The sequence below is a fragment of the Lampris incognitus genome, chromosome 3 (assembly GCF_029633865.1).
Source record: "Lampris incognitus isolate fLamInc1 chromosome 3, fLamInc1.hap2, whole genome shotgun sequence".
Taxonomy (NCBI): domain Eukaryota; kingdom Metazoa; phylum Chordata; class Actinopteri; order Lampriformes; family Lampridae; genus Lampris; species Lampris incognitus.
Window position 1 is genome coordinate 11,854,205 of NC_079213.1, and position 14,553 is coordinate 11,868,757.

Here is a 14,553-nt window from a genome sequence, read left to right on the forward strand (position 1 = left end):
TACACCTATTTCTACTACTCCATCTATTACTATAGCATCTACTGTCAGTTCTGCTAATACATAATAATGGCAAAAACACAAGTCCCTAGAATATATATAAAACAACATCCTCTTCATCATCATCTCTTTTCTTCCTCACCGGTTACCACTCCGAATCGTTGCGAAGATGATGGAGATGGATTTGCAGAGTACGTCAGTGTACCCCACCCCTCATCTCCCCACACGCTCAAACAGAATTCATACAGACGGGCTGACACGCACAGGCAAACATGGTGTACATGCATACTTACAAGGCCACGCATGCGATCAGTTGATCAGTATAGCTGGCAGACAAATGCACACATCTGTCTGCACTGCACTGAACAAATGTCACATTTGCAAAGCAACAGCGACTGGTATATGCACAAGCGCACAACAGCAACCTCTACAGATAAAAAGACGTCAGGCCAGATGGAACCATCTTGTCAGCAGTTAGTGGACAGATGACAGGCTGAAAACAGTCTTCTACATTACCGCTAGATGAGTCTGAGGAAAACCACATTTCTGGGAACCCACAAATTCTTTTAATTGGCTTCAGACATCTTAACTGTTGTTATTTATGCCTGTTGTGCTGCTAGAGAGCGTGACAACACTAACTATTCAGCATACAACAAGGAGAGGAGGATCAAAAAAATGGGGGAAACTGACACACTGCTCCCCTTCCCTCATACAGATAAACCAGGAATATGCATGCATGCACGCACGCACGCACGCACGCACGCACGCACGCACGCACGCACACACACACACGCACAGAGTTAAGATGTGCACACACACACAAAAAGGAAAATTAGCATACATACACAAACACAAAGGAACACACACACTCGTGCACATATGCACTCGCAATCTTCACACTTGGCTAATTCCATGTTATTGGTACAAGTGCGTTTGCTATTAGACCACTATTCTCCACCAGCCCTCCCATCACCACACTTTATCTAAAGTGTCTTCGTACACACTCGCCACACTTCTATCATATTCCTCTTCAAAATCATTTCCATTCCAATGGCTGCGGCTGCCACGTTACCACTCTATGAAAGATGGAGAGAAAAATATATATCCCACAAGGCACGTGCTCTGAATAATTTTACAGTTTGAAGTGGGGTCGACGGGCTTAAAAGGCTATTCTTGTTCCTCGCAGCGCCGCCGGATCTACCATATGGGCAATCTGGGCACGTGCCCAGGGGACCCTGAGTGCAAAAGGGCCCTCCACAATGGGAGAAAAAAAAAGTATGCATTTATTTTTATTTATTTATTTTTCATGTCGGGCTCTACAGAAATATGACACGAAGCTCAACCCACTCGTTTGATCTTGATAATTGTCCAATCATAATGAAATAAAAGTTGTTTCCATGAAAATTAAGACTCATGATTGATTGTTTTATTGGTGAGATGGCTGGGCAAGTGGTGAGTGGTGAGCAATTGGCAATGCACTGTATAGATTGTCTAATGGTCAAGGTGGGTCGGCGTGGAGTGCAGGTGGCTTACATTGCACAGATTCAAGATCAGTTTTTCTTAAGCCAAGTCAAGGTTAAAAACAGTGGAGTTAATTTACCTGACCCACTATCAGTTGGGTTGTATCAGTGAGAAGTGTGCAGGAAAACTTGCCAAGCAGCAGAAAACAAAGGAAAAGTGAAAGAAGCAACCACAATAAAAAATGTCCCACTAATAAGTAGCTTTTCCAAAAAAGCTAAACAAAAAGAGGAGGGCATTCCGACAGCACATGTCAAGCTAGCTAGCAGTAACGATAGCCTGGAAGCGTCTACCGTCGGTTGCAGCGATGCACAGCTGGATTTTGAGGACTTTTTTCACAGAGTTTTCTATGAAAGAGTCAAGTAAGAACTTCTACAGGTAAGAACCATTTGATTATGCTGTCTGTGCATTGGGCAGTATTATCTGTCGTGACTGTGTGTTGCTGTGTATTTGGTGGATGAGTTTATTTGATATGCTGTTTGCACAACATGTATGTTGCATCACTGTGGTGTGATGCTGCTATATTGTGTTGGAGTCAGTTGTCAAGTTCCTTATATGTTGGTTTTTGCAGTTCTGTGTGAAGTTGCCTAGCTCACTTAGTGAGCCTTATTTTGGAACCTGCATTCAGCTGTGCTGTGTGATTACCTTAGGATGGACGGCATTGCTGTAAACCTATTCCTAGTCAGTCACATCATTGTGTATCAGTAATAACTGGTGTGCCGTCTGCTTGGGTGGTTTTCAGTAAACACAAATATTGTTATAGTCTAGAGTCATACACTACCTTGGGATGATTTAATCCATTGCTTCCTTGTCCTTGTGATTTGTGAGTGAAACTGTATAGGCATACCTGGTCAGCTGGACTGGTTATTCAGCCTTTGACCGGTAGGTGTGTGATCATGGTCTGGTGGATTTGACACGCCAGTTGACTGGAAGCTCGACATAATTAAGGTGGGGTTTAATGGCTACGGTGGGTGGCATGGAGTGTGTGTGTGTGTGTGTGTGTGTGTGGGGGGGGGGGGGTAATGACCGTCAGTGCCCAGGGGCCACGGGGGTACCAATCCAGCCTTGCCTAGAAGGCGTTTTGGCCCATGGTAGGGTGCTCTTAAGAAATGGAATTAAATCGGAGTAGCTTGGTGTGAGTATCTTGGCAGAAGGCCATGTGGCGTTTGGTTGACCTTGCGTGGACTCACTATTTGCTTTTATTTTTTGGAGGCTAGGTAAAAATGTAAAAAAAAACAACATAAAAATCAACATTGCAGAAGAATAAAAGATCGATATACTTCAGGTTTCTATGCAGATCTGGAGGACATCCGGGAATCGGTAAGCGGAATATATTAAAAGAAGTTAATTACATAGGTAAATTGATGAGGGCACTGAAGGAGAGAAAGTAAGGAATGAGAGGACAAACTGAGAAAGAGCGAGAGACAGAGAGAGACAGACAGAGAGAGAGAGAGAGACACACACAGACAGAGAGAGAGAGAAGGGGGGGGGGGGCTCTCAATTTCAAAGAAAATAAAGATAATTACCTGGAGTAAGATTACGTTGGTGTGAGTATGTGCATGTGTGTGTGCATGTGTATTGTGCTTTCACATCCATTTTACACCTCTTTAAGAACTACTTGAAAGAGACATCCGTCCCATCTGTCCTGTTGTTCTAAAACCACTTGGGTTTATCCTTTAAAAAAAAAAGAAAAAAAAGCACTATTGAAAAAAAGTGAAAACAGCATTGCTTTTGAAAATGCTTTGAACTACTTTTGGCCAAACTTCTTAATCCTTGTTTGTGAGTCTTTGTGTGTGTGTGTGTGTGTGTGTGTGTGTGTGTGTGTGTGTGTGTGTGTGTGTGTGTGTGTGTGTGTGTGTGTGCGTGCATGCGTGTGAGACATCGTGATAGATTGCAATTATGAACTTGAGAGCACGTAAAGGTGTGTGTGTCTAAGTTGGTTTAGTGACTCATCTAATGGAAAAGATGAAGCTGCATGGTGGACAGGAGAGGTCGACCTTCTCTCAGTGTGTAAACACACGTGTGCACTTTGAAATCAAAACACACTGTGGTTGGATTAGGCCCCCTTTTCAAGTCCTACACTGCACGTGTCAGCAGTAAGACAAGCCTTACTGGCATGCTTAACCATTAAGAAAATAATGATGATAAAACACAGGTGACTTACACAGAACATTTTCTTTGATAGATGGATGGATGAGAGAGAGATAGCTAGATAGATGGATTGGTGGGTAGGTAGATAGATAGATTCAAACATAGACTCAAGTAAATGGAAGATGGCGGCACGAACTCACATTTGCAGCGGCCTCACCCAGTACTGACTATGCAGTGTCTTTGTCCACGTCTACATCTGCGTCTTAAGTTTGTGTCATCGTGTAACGTTTTTATTTTGATCGCCGATTTTTTTGTTTGTTTAATGGCTGGGAGAGCTGGCATTGGATCGGCTGGGAGAGCTTGGTCTGCTGTGTCCGGTGGGCCCAGGCACCACCGCCCCTGCCCCGAGCTGCGCCTGAAGAGGAAACACCAAGGGCGGTCTGACAGGACGCAGAAGCAGGGCAAGCTAAGCTAACTGCTAGCCCATGCAGACCGGCAGTTCCGATAACACCGATGGGCGGTCTGACAGGACGCGGAAGCGGGGCAGGCTAAGCTAACTGCTAGCCTATGCAGACCAGCAGTTCTGATAACAACGACAGGCGGTCTGACAGGACGCGGAAGCAGGGGAAGCTAAGCTAACTGCTAGCCCATGCAGACAGGCAGTTCTGATAACACCAAGAGTGGTCTGACAGGACGCGGAAGTGGGGCAGGCTAAGGTAATTGCTAGCCCATGCAGACCGGCAGTTCCGATAACACCGAGGGCAGTCTGACAGGATGCGGAAGCAGGGCAGGCTTAGCTAACTGCTAGCTCATGCAGACCCGGCAGTTCCGACGGTCATCCAGGCTGGCGTTCGTTCTCCTGGACAGTGGAATTTCTGGACTGTGTTGCACTGAATGGACTAACGGTTTGTGTTTTTCTTTTTCTTTTTTTGCTTTGTTCTCTCTGTTTTTGGTGGTGTTGTTTTCGGAAATTTTGGATATGTGTTTTTATCTTTTGTGTTGCACTGCTGTAGGCTGGGAGAAACAAAATTTCATTTCTTTTGCGTACGCAATTACACAATTGAAACGACAATAAATTGGTCCTGATTTCTGAAGTAAACACAAATATACTAAACTATCCTATGTCAGGCCCATATTTTCACATTGACACTGATGTACATAATCACACACATACACACACACACACACACACACACACACACACACACACACACACACACACACACACACACACACAGATACACTTCATCCTGGCACAGTTCCTTCGGCTCCTATCGTAGAAAAAACATTTGAGCTACGTTGGTGGTGAAGATCTAATTAAAAGATGGCGGCACTAAAACCACGGGGGGGGGGGCAAACACCAAGACAAGGCACAAGCAAGCATCTTCATTCCGGTCTGCTGGGGAGGTTGTGAAAGCTCAAGGATCATAATCACAGTGTCACACAAAGATGAACAGTCTATTTCTTTTAAAGTTCAACAGTATCATCGACAAGATCCATTTCAGTAACACTTTTGATGGCGACACCATCAACGGGGCAGGAAAAGAGTTAAGGGTTTGCATCCATCACGAGAATGCAGTGTTTCCTTTGAGAGCTCCTCGTTAGACTCTTGTCATTTCTCATCTACATTTATAACTAAGTGAGGTATTTCATCCGAGCACAGACGCATTTTAAAGGTTAACACAACACTCCGGCTCAGCCAGCCGTCGTAGGGGACACAGTTGGCAGTGATCCTGCATGGAGAGCCATTAGAGGTAATGTGCGACTCTCTTCATGTCCCTTTGGATAAGAGCGTCTGCGAGATGAGGTAATGTAAATTTGGAAATCACATCAGATAATAAATTTAAGCGTATCCAGAATGATGAAAGACCCATGTCTGCAGTAACACCAGCCTCGACTTGCAAAGTGTTGGTTGATAATTCAAAAAAAAAAAAAAGCCGACAAAAGCTGCTCCATTGTCGGCTGCAGAGGCCTTCCTTTGCGGGTTAATTTACTTTGAAAATTCGAGTTCGAGGCTTTCAACTGACACTAAGCTCAGTCTTAAGACAATTTGAAATATTAAAGCATATAATTTTGTTCAAGCTTGTACGTGCCCTCTCTACCTCTCTCCCACTGTGTATAGTCTGCTTAAAGAAGAAAAACGTTTGACAAAGATAGCATCACAGATGTGCAGCACACCTGTTGTGTGACTTTGTTATGAACAGAACGATACTGGATCGTTGTCTTAAGTTTGTCATTGGAAGCAGATCACGTATTGACTGCACATTTTCAACTGACAAGTCAACATTAAATATCATGTCCATCATATCCTGGCTGGACGCTTAACATGGACATTGTAAAATAATTGCTGTTACACCAGTTGCACAACAAGTTAGCTTGTCTGAATCATGTTTTTAGCTAGCTAACACCCCAGATCGCTGCTCCACCCCCTCTGCCGATCCAGGGAGGGTTGCAGACTACCATGTGCCTCCTCCAACACATGTGGAGTCACCAGCCGCATCTTTTCACCTGACAGTGAAAAGTTTCGTCAGGGGGCCATAGCATGTGGGAGGATCACGCTATTCCCCCCAGTTTTCCCTCCCCTCCGAACAGGTGCCCCAACCGACCAGAGGAGGTGCTAGCGCAGTGACTAGGACACATACCTACATCCAGCTTCCCACCCGCAGACACGGCCAATTGTGTCTGTAGGGACACCTGACCAAGCTGGAAGCAACACGGGGATTCGAACCGGTGATCTTTGTGTTGTTAAGCAGCGGAAGAGACAGCTATGCTACCCGGACGCCCCTACACTTGAAACCTTTTTAGCAAAAGATTGGTTTGTTTGAGCAGGTTAAAGGTGATAAGAGGATGTCTTACTAGCATCTCTGTCGATGGAGTTTCTCTGAAATCCTACTTCAAATGAACCCACATGGACAGTACCAGGTGATAGAATATGAGGGACTAAGAGAGAATAATGGTGGGGCCGCTGAAAAAATATATACATATTGGGAATTTTCTTACTACGGAGTATTGTAGTGGTAATTTAGAAAATACAAAATCTTTGACTTTTTATAACAGCATATATTTTTAGATGCACTCACTCAGATATATTTGGCGGGATCAACCTGCCGAATCTAAGCATATGGTACAATTAATCTTGAGACTAAATGTTAGTTTGTGAGTGAGGGAGCTGCAAGCCATGGTCATGGGGTCTATCCTATCTAAACACAGTATTTTCATAAATGTAATGGGAAGTGCTGTGCTTTACTCACTCGAGGACGTCTCTGTTGAAGGGCTTCTTGCTGTTGCCGAGGAACTCTCCAATCATCTGTCGGCTCAGGCCTTTCCTCTGCAGCAGGAAGTGAGCCACGCCTATGGGCGTGTCTGGAATGAAGCCCCGCGAGATCAGGAATTGAAGACCCTTGTCAGGATTTCTGGAAAACAAAGGGGAAGGGAGAAAGAGAGTGACTACTTGTCTTTCCATCTGGCTTTGAGTAAATTTCAAGCAAACAAGGGTTTAAAAAACAAAAAAAATTATGAAAATTAAGGCGTATTTCCATCCGATCTGTTTAAGTGAGTAAAACCCTGAATCTAGACCTACATATCCTACATCATATATCCACAGACCCCTGAGAGAGATGGACCGGTTAGGACTCGGAAACAGCTGATCATGTGATTCAGTTCCTTTCGCATTTCATTTTGTAATTCCACAAATATTTTTCCATTGCAAATTATCAATATCGCCAGTATCGAATTAGAAGTTTATCCACTGCTAGCAAGTATGAAATATTTCTTAGGGGAAATATTGGGATTTTAGTGGCTATTTCCCATTTCCATCAAACTTTATATTCAAAACAATGAAGTTCACATATAAAAAAAAATTGGATAGACTTGCGGTCCATCCATCCATATCCAAACCGCTTATCCCAACATGGGTTGCGGGATGCTAGAGCCTATCCCTGCAGTCATTGGGCAGCAGGCGGGGGGACACCCTGGACAGGCCGCCAGTCCATCACATTCACACCTAAGGATAATTTAGTATGGCCGATTCACCTGACCTACATGTCTTTGGACTGTGGAAGGAAACCGGAGCACCCAGAGGAAACCCACGCTGACACGGGGAGAACATGCAAACTCCACACGGAGGAGGACCCAGGACAACCCCCAAGGTTGGACTACCTCAGGGCTCAAACCCAGTACCTTCTTGCTGTGAGGCGACCGTGCTAACCACTGCGCCACCGTGCCGCTGGACTTGCAGTTAATGAGGAAAAAAAGAAAGAAAACAAGTCACAGATACAGGAATACCTTGATGCATTACTGGCCACTGATAACTGCATACTTGCAATTTCATATCCTCAAGAATAGTAGCGGTAGTGTGAAATATGAGGAATCACAAACAATTTTCTCTTTGGCATTTTCAACCACAATAAGCTGCAGCACTAAGTTCACTCCCACATGTACAGGTAAGAGTGACAGCCACACAAACCACACTTTGTTTGATAGCAAAGCCACAACAGTTACAATTTTTGTAAACTGCTGTGGCCCGGGAGCATCAAGGGCCATAAAAATGAACAATAAAAATGATGCATTGCAGTAATGAGGTTCTTCAAATGAAAATCAGTAGGCTGGGTGCTTATTGTGTACCACAGGTCAGTGTAGGTGGAGACTGCAAAGCGTGATAAAACACAGAGGGTGGGATTTCATCTGTATTCCTCCCTGAGCTGAGTTATAACGTTCATTAACAACTACTAAATAGCTCAACACACCGCTAAACTCAGAGGGTGCTGCCAGAATCACAATGGGTGTTTTAGGATGCAGATCTAAATCCCTGCTTACGCACAGAGGAAAACATTCTTCAAAATAACATCCGAGTGGATTGCACAGATAGCAGCCTGCAAACGCAAATTAAGTTAGGATATGCTGGTGTCCATTATTGTTTTCTTTTTATGTTTGGAGTTTTTATGTGTGGGTTACACACACTCAAACACACAAACAGACAGACAGACAAACAGACACACACACGCACAAGTGTGCGTGTCTACATGTATTGTAGTGAATTTTCAACATTAATTTGACTGTGTAATGAGGTGTGCGAGCTCATGCACTCAGCAAAATGTCTGCACCACTCATTCATTTGATGAATCATGGTGAAAAAGGGACCTTTGACTAATTTCTCGTTCGTGGCCTTCCTTGTAGTTTTGAAAATTAATGCACGGTAGAGATTGCTCATCTAGGAGCTGGGGGCGGGGTAACATCCTCAGTATTTATGGAACCATTAGAAATAAAGGACAGAAAGGTAGTCGTATAACAGGGGCTGATACTGTCACAGCTCCCTCTCTGGAGGCTGCAGTGCTTAAACCACAACCCTTACATAATGCAGCGGTGTGTACCACAGCTAATGGGCTTAGCAAGTTGTCTGAGGGGTGGAGGGCTGGGGGGGGCAGAGGGCAGGATAGAGGAAGGATAAAGGGAGGAGGTTGGAAGAGGGCCAGACAGAGCAGATGTGCGAGAATGGGGTGTGAGGACGGAGAGCGAGGAAGGTGAGCAGATGCAGGGCGGCCAATGCTGTGCATCTGGTGTGAGGGTCTCAACATGCTCTCAACCTCCACCTCTGCCAAAGATAATCTTTTGCCAAATGAAACTGGCAAACATCACTCCTCTGAACATGCAGTTTGCCAAACAGTATAAGGAACAAACCTGGATATCATCATTAGGTAAGAGAATGGGATTGAGGAATGGAGAGTGGGAAAGAAAAACAGAAACTAGGTAAAGAATACTAAGAGGTCAGGTCAGGCAGAGAGAGACAGAAAGACAGACAGGCAGACAGACAGGCACAAACAGTACATTGAGGATACAAACACAGAAACACTGAGGGAGAGAAAAACAAGGGACAAGATGGAGGGGGGTGCCAGACTAGACCCAGATGTAGCGCTGAAAGGAAAACTCCCAAGTCAACAGCTGCACTCATAGGCTACACTGACATCTCTCTCTCGCTCTCTCTCGCTCTCTCTCACTCACACACACACACACACACACACACATACACACATACACACACACACATGCACGCATGCATGAACGCACGCACCATCTTCATCATCGGCGGTCACTCAGGGTATAGTATGACAGTCCCCCTTCTGGGTCCTTCTGGGTCTTCAGGTGGGCATAGAGGCTGATCTTAGAGCTGCATATTTTGGGGCAATGTGGGCAAGGGTGTGAAGGAGTGGCTGGGGATGTAGTTCGGGCCTTTCTGGTAACTCGCTCCTTTCTGAGTCTGCGTTTGTTTTCAGCAGCACGGTGGAGGTCATGGTTATAGTGCCCAGCACCCTCACGGACAGCCAGTCTCCAGGCCTCCCTGTTTTGTGCTGCTTGATCCCAGGTGTTAACCTTTTGATATGGGCCTTGATGTTATCTTTATATTGCTTCTTTTGTCCTCCTGGGGCACGGCGTCCTGTCACAACCTGAGAGTAAAGGACTTCTTCTAGGAGGTGATAGTCAGGCAAGCAGAGGACATAGCCAGTCCATCTCAGCTGATGTTGTGCGATGGTAGCAGATATAAAAGGCATGTTGGCTTACTCAGGCATCGCTGTTGGTATGCCACAAGTACCTTCAGGTGCCTGCTTTACGTTGTCCATGTTTCTGGCCCAAAAAGAAGGGTGGGCAGCACTACCACTTTGTACGCCAGAATTTTTGTTCTGCCCTGAAATTTGTGGTTTTCAAAAACCCTTTTTCTCAATATTGAGAAGGTCCGGCTGGCACAACTGAGACGATGATGTCTTTCGATGTCAATGTTGGCTTTGGAGGAGAGACGGCTGCCAAGATATGGGAACTTTTTCATGTTTTCAAGTCTGGTGTTGTCTGCAGAGATGGATGGGAGCAGAGCAGTCATATTTTTGTTGGGTGGGCGTTGGTAGAGGATATGGGTCTTTTTTATGTTAAGGGCCAGGCCAAGCTGCTTGTATGCCTGTGCCAAAGTGAGGCTGGACATGTCCCTCACAGAATCCCGAGACCCAATAGTGAGAGGAGTTGCTCCAACCCTAGCAACAGGGAAGAAATGGACCCCGGCTGCAGCTGTACTGGAGGCGAAATCTGCCCTCCGCCACCGAGACGTAGTAGGCCATGTTCAACAAGGCAGAGGCGGCCTTGGCCTGGGAATAAAAACACCTACCTGGCAAAAGGCGACTACTACCGAACGGCGAACTATGGTGGTTGAGGAGGTCCGCCGACAGGAAGAAGCAGCCAGATGTGCTAAAGCCGTAGCACAAGCCAAACAGGGTCGCTGGATGAGGTGGGAGGGTGTTGAAAAGAGGAAACTCACATGGAGTGAGCTCTGGAGCATGGAATCAAACAGGCTGAGTTTCATCATCAAGGCCACATATGATGTCCTGCCCTCTCCCATAAATCTAAATCTCTGGTTTGGAGAGAATCCACCTTGCTCCCTGTGTACAGCCCCAGCAACCCTCAAGCATATCTTGGTTGGCTGCAAGACCAGCCTTACCCAAGGCAGATACACCTGGCGACACAATCAGGTGCTCAGGTGCTTGGCAGTGTAACGGGGGCAGTCCTATGCTGTTCTGTGCTGGTCAGCCTGCTGCATGCCCGTCACTCTCATCATTAGCTCTGCGTTGTGTTCTATTTTCGGTGGGGCCCCAGGTGTTGTGGGGGGCCCTCAGTCTCTCATCATCATCATGATCAAGGAAGGAGCGGGGACACACAGGACTCTATTTTGCCCACCTTGCCATTTATTTTGGTTTCAAACCCTTCGACAACCGTCCAGTCCTCCAGCGGGAGCGGTGTTTCTTACGGACGTGGGGGTCGAAGTTCAACCACTGCCCGGACTCCACTCGTGTGCGTTAGAAGTAGAAACCGTCCACGGGACTCCGATGTAAGAAAGGATAAACAAGTATTTATCCCACAGCTTGCAGTATCTTCTTACAGGGATACTCAAGGTTACGTTCTCCTCAACCAGCAAAACTGTCCCACGGTAAGAAACACGTGTGGCTCGGCTCGATTGCTGCTTGAGACTCCTCCCACAAAACAAAAATGGCCTCTCCCGCGTTCCCTCTTCCGTGTACCCACAAGACCTCTCTCTTAAAGCGACAGTACACGTATATGACGGTCGTTGGAAAACATACATAAAAGTAAATAATGACATAAAATAAAATGTAGTAAACACAAATAACAGCACACAGACAGGATTTGGTGATATTTCATACTCAAACAAAATAAAATAAAAACATTAATTTTAACCTGGTTACATTCACCCCTCCTGAAATTCACCAACATCCTGACAGCAGGATAAAAAGAGAAAGAGGAAAGGAAAAGCCCATCACTGACTACTGGCACAAGTGAAAAGAAGGACCTAGTCCTCCAGTCAACTTAGGAGCTACCTCGGTTACGAGGTTCAGAAAATAATGAGGTTGATCAAGTCTCAGTATTCCCCTAGATCAATGTGACGCCTGATACGCCACACCATGCACTTGGCTCAAAACAACCCTGTCTGATAGACACCTAATAACTCACATTAAACTAGTTTGAATGACTCCAACCTCAATCAAAGTTCAAACCCTCACATTCCGTAGAAATGGCATCTGAGCCATAGATTCTATTAACCTGTTCACTGACCTCACCACCCTCCCTGTGCGTGTCCTAACCCGACCATCGCTCTCTACTTGTGTGCGAGACAGTGCGAGCTGCAACATCTGTATCGAGTGAGTGTGGTGCTTCTGTGTGCGAATCAGTGTGAGATATAACACCTACATCGAGTGAGTGTGATGCCTCTATGTGTGGTGCATGTGTGTTGGGTGGAGACTGAGCAGTGGCCCCCACAGGACTGACTACCAGACTAGACGGAATGAACTCTCCCGCTTCTGCCCACTCAGATCTAGGCGAGTCTCCAAGTGATGAGACTGCTAGCCCCACTGCATCCCCTGAGACCGTCAGGACATCTGCACTGTCCTCCTCATCGGACTCTGCACAGTCAAACAACTGACTGGTTGTACTGGACTCCTCACCCTGATCTAACTCAGGAAGGGGCAAGAAGTTGACCTCCAACAAACGGTTCCTGTGCACCACCCTGGTGTGCCCCTCTGCATCCTGAATCTTGTAGACGTGGATATTGGGGTTGACACCGACAACCGTGTACACTCCGTTCTCCCATTTGTCAGCCAACTTTCTCTTCCCTCGCTCACTCTGGTTCGCAACCAAAACACGATCCCCGACAGACAGGACAGTGCCCTTGGCATGTCTGTTGTACTGTCGCGCCTGATGCTGCTGCTCAGCCGTGGAGTGCTTCTGAGCGATCTCCATTGCACTCCTTAGACAGGAAAGCAGAGACTGAGCATAAGAGTCATAATCAACAACGTGAGGGTCATGCAAAACCTGCCTGAACATAACATCCACCGGCAGTCTTGGGACACGCCCATACATCAGGAAGAAAGGCGCGTAACCCGTGGTCTCGTGAACAGTGGCATTGTACGCGAGCGTGAGAGAATGGATCTGCTGAGGCCACTGTTGCTTCTGCTGAAGCGGAAGGGAACGGAGCATATTCCCCATCGTGCGATTAAACCGCTCTGTCCCGCCATTACCCATAGGATGGTAGGCCGTCGTGTGGGACTTCGCTACACCCGCCAACCTGAGAAGCTCTGCAATCAGGTTGCTCTCAAAGTTTGTGCCCTGGTCAGAATGTATTCTCTCCGGAAACCCGTAAACACAGAATACATGATCCCAGAGTTTCTTGGCGACCTGCTTCGCTATCTGATTGGCGCAGGGGAATGCGTGAGCAAGCTTAGTGAAGTGGTCAGTAACCACTAGGACATCGACCGACCGCTGCTTACTGTCCTCAGCGGACCAGAAATCCATACACACAAGCTGCATCGGTGCGGAGGTTTTAATGCTCTCCAGGGGCGCGCAAGCAGCTGGCTCTGGGGTCTTCCCAAACACACATCTCCGACAGCATCTGACATATGCTCTGATATCCCTCTCCATGTCAGGCCAATAAAAACGCTGCCTTGCAAGAGAGAGAGTACGGTCCTGGCCCTGATGACCAGCGTGATCGTGGATGCCAGACAGTGCCTTGTCTTTCAGACTCAGAGGTAAAACATACTGAGACCTCCTCTGCTTGGACACTGGGTCCTTTGTCACCCTGTACAAGACACCATCATTGACTTCCAACTTCTCCCACTGTTTCAGCAGCCTGAGGACCTTCTGGTCAGCACCATGCCTCTCACGCCTCGATGGCCGCTTCCGAACAGCGACAAAGGGCAACACCTTGGAGATGCAGGGGTCCTGCTCCTGACTCAACCTGAGCTCCTCGGTGGATAACATTGGCAGTGTATCCTGACCAACCGACAGATGCTGAACGTGCTGGACCAAACTGAGTGCTGTGAATACTGATGCATCAGGCCAGTCACATTTGGCTTGACAAAAAGCCCTGACCTCAGCTGCATCACAAGCAAACCCAGATCGCGCACTACTCAGTGTTTGGGACTGGCAACTGAGTCTGAAAACATCCTGCACAGAGTCCCCCTCAACCCCGTCGGCTTCCTGAACAAGGGCCGGGTAGGGCTCCCTAAGTAGCCTCTGACTGACGGGCTTGGAAAAAGAGTCGCGACTCAATGCATCCGCCACCACGTTTTTCTTCCCTGGCAGGTGTTTGAGATCGAAGGTGTAAGATGCCAACTTAGACACCCAGCGGATCTCACACGCGTCAAGCTTCGGCTTCGTTAGGAGATAAGTCAGCGGATTATTATCTGTCCAAACGGTGAAGCTTTGACCCTTCAGCCAGTGGCTGAACTTTTCACAAACACTCCACTTCAGCGCCATGAACTCCAGTCTATGAGCTGGATACTTCCGCTGTGAGGCACTGAGGGACTTGCTTGCAAAACCAACAGGTCTGGCCTTGGACTCTCCTCGGGGCACTTGAGACAGCACCGCGCCGAGTCCGTCCAAAGACGCATCGACCGACAA

The 14,553-nt window shown here is 46.8% G+C and overlaps 1 protein-coding gene across 1 annotated transcript in view; it reads right to left on the reverse strand.

Annotated features, from left to right (window-relative positions):
- iqsec3a (IQ motif and Sec7 domain ArfGEF 3a) overlaps positions 1-14,553 on the reverse strand; it is a 171,371-nt gene that overhangs the window by 48,399 nt on the left and 108,419 nt on the right. Inside the window, exon 6 of the mRNA XM_056277151.1 lies at positions 6,858-7,019. Coding sequence (XP_056133126.1) covers positions 6,858-7,019 — 162 coding nt within the window. The remainder of the gene's footprint in view (positions 1-6,857; positions 7,020-14,553) is intronic.